The 9,985-nt window shown below is 44.8% G+C and overlaps 2 protein-coding genes across 2 annotated transcripts; one reads left to right on the top strand and one right to left on the bottom strand.

Annotated features, from left to right (window-relative positions):
* Positions 1–2,121: 2,121 nt before the first annotated feature.
* On the top strand, positions 2,122–3,002 carry Pmar_PMAR022262 (hypothetical protein; the record flags this gene model as incomplete). The annotated part of the gene is made up of 5 exons (XM_002785483.1): positions 2,122–2,185; positions 2,457–2,589; positions 2,650–2,728; positions 2,772–2,867; positions 2,952–3,002. The coding sequence occupies 5 exons, from the start codon at positions 2,122–2,124 to the stop codon at positions 3,000–3,002; spliced, it is 423 nt and encodes a 140-aa protein (XP_002785529.1).
* Positions 3,003–4,936: 1,934 nt separating this feature from the next.
* Pmar_PMAR022261 (40S ribosomal protein S29-B, putative) lies at positions 4,937–5,213 on the bottom strand (the record flags this gene model as incomplete). The annotated part of the gene is made up of 2 exons (XM_002785482.1): positions 4,937–5,011; positions 5,059–5,213. The coding sequence occupies 2 exons, from the start codon at positions 5,211–5,213 to the stop codon at positions 5,002–5,004; spliced, it is 165 nt and encodes a 54-aa protein (XP_002785528.1). The 3' UTR covers positions 4,937–5,001.
* Positions 5,214–9,985: the final 4,772 nt, after the last annotated feature.

The raw sequence follows: 9,985 nt of genomic DNA, 5'->3' as shown, positions 1-9,985 counted from the left end.
TGGGGGGAAATTTAGGTTTTTGCGGGAAACATATTATAGGTAAAAATGCGGGGTGATGGGATCGATCCGGGGACCTTTCGGTTGTCAGAGCGAAGAACGTGAATAAGATCGACAATCATCACGCGTATGCAGAGGGATTCGATCCGACGAAGTGGACAATAGTTGATGATGAAGAACCGAGGTGAGCGGAGGTCCCTGGTTCGATCCCCGGCAGGGGTGTTTTTAGATCCGAGGGTAGCACTAGTACGGTACCGCCACCCGGGAAGGAGGTGCGGGAGGAAGATGATCGGAAGAGGCGGAAGGTCGATTATGATGATCCATCGATAACGGCATCAGAGAATTATGGAGGTATATGCGCGCAGGGGGTTGAAATTTTTTTAGCGTTTGAATGCGCGGCTTCGATTTCAGTATCGATGTATATCTGAGATGTTTGATACAGGAATTAGCTCTAAATGTGATGTAGGAAAAACTATCTGATAAGGATTGCGCGTCTTACATGTCGCGTACTGTATTTTATCGGACCGATTCTCAACTGTTTCGCATCTTCTACCATGAAAAAATCCCAAAATAAAACCGCTTTAGGAACCATACGGCATGACGTCGGGCGATCTATAAAACTTATCATTCATAAAAATGTGAGGATATGAATATTCATATGTCTTTTCGTTTCAGCTGCAGTGCCGTCCGCCGAAAGTTCGTCCTCTTCTAATTTGACATTATCTGCACGCGTCAGTTCATCATCAACATCAATCTCCTCGAGTGGGGACGATGAATCTTCCTCCTCTTCCTCCTCCTCCTCGTCGTCGTCCGATAGCTCCAGTTCTTCTTCCTCATCCTCATCCTCGTCATCATCGTCGCCGTCTTCTTCGGGGTCGGAGAGTGAATCGGATACACAGTACGGCGCGGGGGTGGCGCCAAAACCCCAGGATGATATATTTAGTTATGCTGATACAGTGAGGCTGTCTGGAATTTTTCTGAGCTGAAATTTTATTTTTTGTGTATTTTTAGAATGAGAAGATTCAACAGGAAGTGCCATCGGTTATAAGGAAACTTTCGGTGAGTGAATGAATGTAATCAATCGATCGATCGGGCGCGCGCGCTTTTCGCAGTTGCTTCATTTAACTGGATTACCACCGGTTAGTTTGCTGCAGTTGCGGCAATGGGCAGGGCATAGTACAGTGACGCAGCATGTTGACATTCGCCCTCCGATAGGAGGTGAGTTTGGTTATTATGCGGAAGGTCTCGGGTTCGATCCCCGGTAGTGGTATTTTATTATTTTATCAGATAGAGGTGGTAATAACTGGGAAGCATACATAAGGTTGCGGAGTAAAAAGGAAAGAGACTTTGCCGCTATGGATTTGCAGTAAGATGGTAGACGATATTTTGGATAATCGATTAGATGGGCGAGCGCGGTTGTGGCGATGAGGAATAGGTGTGTTGTTTGGTTTAGAAATTCGGGCCCGTTACTGACTGTGAATGGATTGGTACGGCCGGCGATTACTAAGTTGGATGCTGCGGAGTGCACGCAGTATTGGAAAGAGGTAATGGGATGGAGAATCTTCCGGCTGCGCAAAGATACCCGCGCATTGTTGGAAAATAGGCGCATGGTCAACTGTGGTGCATGTTGATGAAATTTTGGGAAGTTTTTGTTGTAATACGTGTAGTAGTGAGGAAACTATTAATTCCAGCTGGATAGACTTCAAAAATAGTCGTATCTTTGGAAGGTGTTGGACATGAAGAAGGAGAAGGGTGGAGGTGGTCATCGGATGGTGGTGCCGCCGAGACGCTTTAAAGGGGCTAAAGAAACTTTCCATGTGGTGGGTCGAACCTGGGACCTCGCGAGTGGTATCCGTGAATGTTACGTGCTCAGCCATTCCCACGGGTGATCGGTGGCCCTCGAGGAGCTGATGATGACGGATGTGGTGGAGGTAAGCCGACTGCGTGGACGGATTGTGCAAGTGGGAATAAGGAGTGGAGACCGCCGGGAACTGGGAAATTGTAATTCGAAAATGTGATGTGCCGAGATTGAACCTGTGCGGGATTAGATATGGCCTCAATCAAACAGAGCGCCGATGCGCGGCCCATTTGCACCGAGTGAGCATACAATCTTTGGTGGATAAAATGCGACAGCAGAATCGAAGACGTCGCCCCGGAGGGTGGAGTGTTGCTGGTGGCGGATCGAAAGGTAATTAAACTTGAATATTGGGGGAGAGCGGAATCGAACTTCGCCGAAATTTATGAAGATTTCTATTTCGTCCAACTTTCTGTTATTCCCTTCATCATTCAGTACTCGTTTGGGAATTTGATTCGGATTGGTTTAGATGCTGAGATTAAGGAGTCTTCGTTCTGGGGTGGATTCAATAGCGATTTGATCCGTTGTGGTCAGAAAGCAAATGCGAATCCATTATGCTGATATCTCTCGGGTCGTTTTTACTCGTGTGTAATCGTTCGTTCAGGCAGTGTGGCTGGTGGCGAGGGTTCGGTGAGGGGTAGGAGAAGAGGTGCACGAGTCGCCTCGGCAGTTGGTGGTGGCGGACTGGCCTTTGCCTCGGGGACTGGTGTTAGGCATCCGGGAGGCCTGTATAAGAGGTATGTGCATGCGTACTGATCTCATACCACTCCTCCGCTACATCACAAGGTTTCCTTTAGACGTTTGCGCAACCACCTGGTCATGCAGCTGATCCGCTCCAATAAGCCGATACCGCCTAGTAGTAGATTCACGGCACAGGTAGGCGTTGAGGAAATGCAAGATTTCAAGATTCTATGCTCAGGACTATTTGGCGGCTGAGCGGTCCCTTACGTGGAGACGAGCCAGAGATGGGGTATCTGGTGTGGCGGAGAGAGGCCGGACTAATTCTCATGATGAGGTGAGGTGGTTTCGGGCGCGGGTTCGATGAATGGTCGGGCGACGTTCTTCCCTTCTGTGGTATTATTTTCGGCGAATCATTCAGATGTATAAATATGCTAGGGTTGGTCGAATGTCGAATATGTGGGATTATTGACAATTTCAAGTGGTTATGAATTTTGTGGCGCGCGAAAAAATCTCTGCAGAATGAAATGCCGACTGCAAAGGGAGGAACCTCGCCGAGCAAGTCGAGTGTCGCCAAAGCAAGTGGCTTAGTTATGAGGGAAGGAGGTGCACATGTGAGGGATAATAACGTGAGTGCTGGGAATGGAAAGGTGGTCGGTTCGATTCCGGCATCGATTGTTTTTCGTGTCTTAGCTACCTCCTGAGGGCGCATCCCGCAACGGTAGAAAGTCGTGGGAAGATCGGAAGCCAGTTCAAGCGAGGAAACGTCAAAGGCGACAGGGGAACAATAACAGGTAGGAAACGGCTGTTGGTTTGGGTGATGGGACTGGTTGTAATTAGTCCGGTAAATTTGCAATCAGCAGAGAGCAGGGGAGGCACCAATGGTAGCAATCGAGCTAATGCGAGAACGCGAGGAAGGAGGGAACGAAGGAAGAGGCAACAGAGGGCTAAGCAGGAGGAACAGATGAATCGACGACGTTTGTTTTAATATTAGAGTACAACTTATGTTTCTTGAATGGAAGATAGACTAGTGTTAGCGATGAGGGGTATGGTTTAAGTATTGGAAATGTGGTATGTGAAGTTGAGTGAATGATATCATCGAGGAGAGGTAATGGCCGAAATGAGAGCACATAAGAAATAATATTTAGCGTTCCGAGCATCACCACCGCAACTTTCCTCGTGAGAATTTACGTCAGATTTCGTCCCTGGAAAGGTAGCGCCGACCGGATATGTTTAAATGGGAAGAGGATGCATTCGGGTGTGTTTTTTAACGTCGCTCAATAACCAGTGAACCAGCAGATCCTAAAGTACTTCGAGATTCCACCTTATAAAACAGCACGGCTCGATCTGCGGTACTTTTCCAGATGAAAATGTGTGTGTTATTCGCATTCATTGAGCATACACGGACTAACATTGAGAACTATTTCGAACTATCTACTTGAGCTCTTGGTCATTATTGAGATGAATAACCATAAAACCAGGCGTGAAAGTCATAAAAGTTGCACAAGTACAACGCATCGGATGGACGGCGAGAGGCAGTATGGAAGTCGTCAGGGATGAATTCACGAAGTTGCAATAGTGATGTTGCTTGCAGTTTCGAAGCTAGACACGTACTACCACCTAGAGTTATTTATCTGAGAATCAACTCGCATCATTCGATATTACAGGGCTGAACCACTCAGGAGTGATTACCGTTATTCGATAGAGCCTGTATATGAATTCAATAGCAGTTACGGAAATGGATAGATGTTAGAATCACATTTGAGCTGAAAGCTTCGAAGTTTAATTATCGACTGTTGTCATATATGCTGAGAATGCTCTAATAATGAGGTAATGTCAATCATCCTGAACAGAGAAATAAATTCTTTTCTCATGATCATCATGTGTATGTTGATGTTGGTTAGTGTAACACGGCGGGTATCCTCACATCAGATCAAAGTGATACACAGATCAAACAACGAATCAATGGAATTCGAGATTACTACGGTGGAGCTGATAATAAGGGCGAATCTAATTCCTAGCGGATATGACTACATAATATCATAATATGATGATCATACTGAGCTACTCAGGCAATCCAAAGATTTTATGCTATTCCGTATTTCATCTCACGTACACACTCATTCGTTGAATCGTAACGAGTAATGAATTCGCCAACGCATGCCCAGACGTAATTCTGATGGGGACACTCAAAGCACATGGTCATCAAAGCCCGCCGACACGTGGCATCTGAATAATATAAGCAGTAAGATGATTCAGTATAATACTATTCGAAGAGAAAAATAATACAAGTCGAACAAATCACTACGGAATAGATGACTGCGACTACTCTTAATGGAATGCAAACAGCACATTTCTCCCTTCCCTTAGATGAATAAACCTCAACACAACAAGAAGAATAACACTCAAGAGGATATCGCTTTCTAGCCAACTTGAGCTCTATCAACTGTGATACCAGTCCGTCTCGATGTTTATCGGTACCTAACAATAACAATATAGTAAAGCATGAATGCATTTAATATTATTACTTGTGGAATCCAATATCGTTGGCCTTCTCCCTGAAGCATTGACGGCACATCATAAGGCCGTACTTGCGGATAAGACCGTGCTGGTTGGAGCACACACGGCACTGACGAGAGCCAGGCCCGAAGTTACGAGGACGAGTCATGTAGAGATCCGGCATAGTGGATTAGGTTGGGTAGCGAACTCTCTGATGGAGGACATAATCCGTAAGATCTATCAGCATCACCCCTAAGATACCTCCCAATGACTAATAACAGCAGGACGACGCAGATCGATCTAACGCCAAGACTGCCTCCTCAACAGGTCTCTGATCCTCTACGAATAACCGTATCACAGTCAGACATGACCATCCAAGGCTCTACCTCCCTAAGGGCCTCTGAGCACACCAAGGAGAATGGCAATCGATTGCGCTATAAAAGGGTGCATAGATCTGAGGAAGTGTGAGAATGCAAGATTACTCAAGATTCTTACCGACAATTGCCTTTGACTGAGAACGATGACTATCTCGTGAATTGAGTATTAACCAAATAAATAGTGAAATTCACAATCGGCGACTTCGATAGATGTTGATTTCTCTACAATTTTTTCCGCCCGAATTGTCTTACCTCAACTGATTTGTATGATTGATATCAGGTTACAACGTCGATGGTTAAAATAAATGTCAATCTCAGTTTACAATGAACATTACTCACCCGTCATAGTAGTAATAGTAGTAGTAGTAGTAGTAGTAGTAGTAGTACTAGTAGTACTAGTAGTAGACCTCCTTGAGGACGGCCTCAATAATAAGAGATCCTTGCATCATAATCCGCCATACCGAAGTGGACGTCGATGTGGTTAGACCAGCACCTAATGGACAGAGGTAAATGTAATAGGTAAGTCTACCACCATTCCAGTTACAGAGTATGTAAGGTATAACAGAAAAACGAATGGAAAGTTTACTTATCGAGGGAATTGGGGGATATAATTTTCTAGGGAGAATATCGAGTCAATTTGGAGATCATTTAAGTTCCCTGGAGAATAATCGCTCGGAATGACTTTGATGTACAACTTCATCATCATCATCCTCTCTGCAAATTCACTCGGATCAAAGATAGTTCTTCTCGTTACAGCCACGCTTCTGTGCATTCGAACAGTTACAGGGTAATCGAAATTTATTGGCCTGTTCTCTGAAGTTGGGCTCAAATTGAAGGTGTATTTTCATATGAATGATTCGAGATGACAGCTCATCCAGGGTTTTCAGACTCCATTTTGATCTCAACTTGTATGACCGTCCTAGAAGGGTTGATGGGCGTATGATAACGAAGTCAGCAACCTGAGGCTTATGGTGGGGTCGCTATTGCGTGTACAGGATTATCTATTGATTTAGAAGGGATTCAAATAGTATTGAGAAAGATCCAGCTGTGAAAAGTATCTTCGGTCGACCTAGACAAGATTCGAAATAGGCCCAATAACACATCGATTATTCCCGAGCTCAGCTTAAAGCTCACGAGGCTTCGTTCGCCTTATCTGGGTAGATGAACCAGCTGGTTACTTGAACGTATCTAGTGATATGATGGTAACCTCTGATGTGCTCTGGTATGTGCATCGGGAGGCGACATTATGATCCACTACGAGCAGGGATTGCGATGCAGTATATAATAGATCAGTATGGTATATAGATATCAATAGACGTGTGGGGATATCTCCGGGAATCTTATGGGTTTGCGTGCACCTGATAAACTGACGTATGCGATAGGTCGGTGATAGGAACACGACAACACTCTCATTTCTATGACATGTGAGTATTAGTATCTATCATCTTGGAGGATTTAATGTATTGAATATTAGTTGTTCCATCACGATCAACTCATCAACGATTCTTATACCGAGAAATCCTCGTTGATTCGATCCATGCTCGATCGCTGTGCCAAGTACATAACCCAACTCAGAGCTCATTATGAAGTTGCTTGTTGCAGTTCACATAAACAATAAGTCCAAATAGCAATAGTAGCATTTTTCGGCGGATGATATGTACACAGTGATGCAAGGCGAACAAGTTGCCCGTCAGAACAATTCTGAGGTTGATGTTATCGTTCCTCACTATACCTTCCAGAAACCTATTTGGTGGTTGAGGTCGGGAGTGAATAAATGATATTCACGACTATGGACATCAATTTTGGGGTGCTGATCGAATGGAGAAATTGATTTCGAGGACAAGGACATCCATCTCGGGTTGCGAATCCGATGATGCAGATTTACACTATGCAACAGCCGCGCATACTGCTGGAAGAGTAATGTAACTCCGCAAGGCATTCAAATTATTTTCTACTTGTTTGCTACTGAGTTACTAAGTATCGACTGTCTGGAAATTCAATATTATTTCATTTAGCCGCTGAGAGCTTCACCCTAGGATCAATTATTATGAACAAAAATGCCGAACAGCTACTCAGTGGAGTAGACGCGCTATAATATCGCACCCAGTTAGCGTTCTGAATAGCACTATCTCCTTAGGATGATATACTCGGAACCCAACGACTGAGTTGAATTCCTCATACGAGCTCTAGGATATGCAGTAAATGTACAACACTCATATTGCACATGTAATATATACGACCCGAATACGTTAGTACACCTTCAACACAACAATGATCGACACCAGTACACCAATAGCATGTGCCACCTCACGAGTGCGCCTCAACTTCCTTGGTCTTAGTGCTCCCTTGTTGTTCAGGTTCCGGACCTTCTGGATCGACGACGCTCTCAGAATCTGATATGACTGCTGTCTCAGCGAGGTGAAGAATGGTCACTTTTACTGTCGACTCCACCCTGTTGTTGATCATTCGACCTCTCTGCTGCACCAGGCTCGGGCGCATCCCGATCTACCAGAAGTATAGCGGACAAACCTGACTCGTATATGCTACTGGAACGGGCATGGTTCATTGTTGACTTCCGGGATATCAACTCGAATACTGAACCCGGTGGCTTAGCACCTATGGGGCAGTTATCAGCCGCCGCAACAGATGCAGCAATAGTTACCTATTGTTATATTAGTATTCGGAGCACTGCTAGTATTGGGGGTATCACTTGGACTGGGAGCATTTGTAGTAGGGCTTGGGGTGCCCGTGGTAGTGATACTAGTGCTTGGGTTGGTCGTAGTAATGGGAGTAGTAGTTGGAGTACTCGTGGTAGTAGTAGTGCTTGGGGTGCTCGTAGTAGTGCTACTAGGGGTACTAGTAATAGAGGTAGTAGTCGTGGTAGTGTTGGTATCGACTACAGTATTGTTTTTACTATCAGCCTGAGGGAGCGTGCTATCCCAGTATTCTTCTGGATGTGGTTGGTCATTATCACCAGGTCCTGAGTGTGGAATGAGAAGAGCAAGTAGAGACTATTCCTACCCGATGCATTAGTGCTCTTCAATGTGGTCAAAACCTTATGAATACAATCATGACCCTACCACATCGGAAAGCAGCACCTTACTTTGGTATTAACCTTTAACCTCACCAATGCCTTAACAGTAACAAGGAGGAATGCAATGCTTAGTAAAGACCGATTGAGTATCATTAACAAGTATTAGCTACAGGATTAGTTTAATTGGCATATGCCACACACTAACCACCATTGGCAACGACCTCATCTGAATTAAGGGCGCGCGCTAAATACTCGTGCACAATTCATATAGCGCTCGCCATGATTCTACAAGGTAGGCTCTGCAAGCACGTCTGATCGTGCTAGGAAGGACGTCTCATTCATAAAGAGTGTTTTAAGTATTCGTTTTGTAACGATGAATATATACTTAATCTGTTATGGAAGAATCGCTTCCAAATGCGTCATTCCAGAGCCCTGTTTTCAAACTCAAACACGCACAAGGATAGAAATGATAGTAGCATCAGCACTGACGAGCATTACGATGATAAGTCAATGTTAACGACATATATATTATCACGCGTGCCGATCTGAGAGAAAACACTCCAAATTGGCATCATCTATCGCCACGTCGCGTCCCCTCACTGGTTCTTCCTGAATCGTCTTTTCTGATTCCGTCACCTCAAACTTGATTGGCCCATTAGCGTACTTCTCTGCAATTTCATCTGCTACCTTGAGAACATAACAAGTTGACCAACCATCATCATCAAAGGGATCATTCTAACGCACTGTGAAGATCTTTGATGACAACAGTTGAGCGTAACGTTGCTTCCTCGACGTTACTTCATCAGCTGAAACAAGAAGTACAATCGGAACAAGTGTAACTAGAGGTAACTCACCATCAATAAGCGAGGGCTGTGCACTGAGATCAAAATAGTTCTGTCTGGCCCGATCGACAATACCGTACACATCCAGTTGGTTTGCTGCCTCCGGACCTTATATGTGGAATGAGCATCAAACACATGGTAGACTCTTACCCAATTGTTGAAGTATTGGGATTATCGAAGTGAATGGAATAGGACATTCCTAATACACAACTGTTTTAGCATCAATGGTGGGACCATCCTTACCTCTTCTACTTGTGGTGTTACCGGATCTAGTAAAGGGCTGTTTCCCGAAGGCCCCACCACAACAGAGGGTACAGAAGACTGATAATTATAAACATACCAAAAACCAACAATCTCAACCTCCTCACATTCACTGGTTTAGGCGATTGTTGTTGTTGCTCTACTCCACCTTGTTGTTGTTTGGACACTATCGGGCTCGGTTGTTGGGGTGGTGATAGTGGCTCGATTGGAGGAGGAGGAGGAGGTGGCGGTGGGGGTGATGTTGACCCTGCACGGAGAGCTGCGGCCTGTCGAGACTGAGAAAACATCAATAATTACCAACTTGAAGAAGCCTGTAATAATAGTAAAGAATTGAAGTGATTCCAAGAGACAGTCTATTGCGATTGGTTGAGTGTTCGATAGGGATAATTTGAGGGAAATAAGGTATCAAAACCTGATACCACATCCTAGTACTGTGTTTCGA

The sequence above is a fragment of the Perkinsus marinus genome (assembly GCF_000006405.1).
Source record: "Perkinsus marinus ATCC 50983 genomic scaffold scf_1104296932410, whole genome shotgun sequence".
NCBI classification, from domain to species: domain Eukaryota; phylum Perkinsozoa; order Perkinsida; family Perkinsidae; genus Perkinsus; species Perkinsus marinus.
Note: the sequence above shows the minus strand (reverse complement) of the source record. Positions and strands in the feature narration are given on the sequence as shown.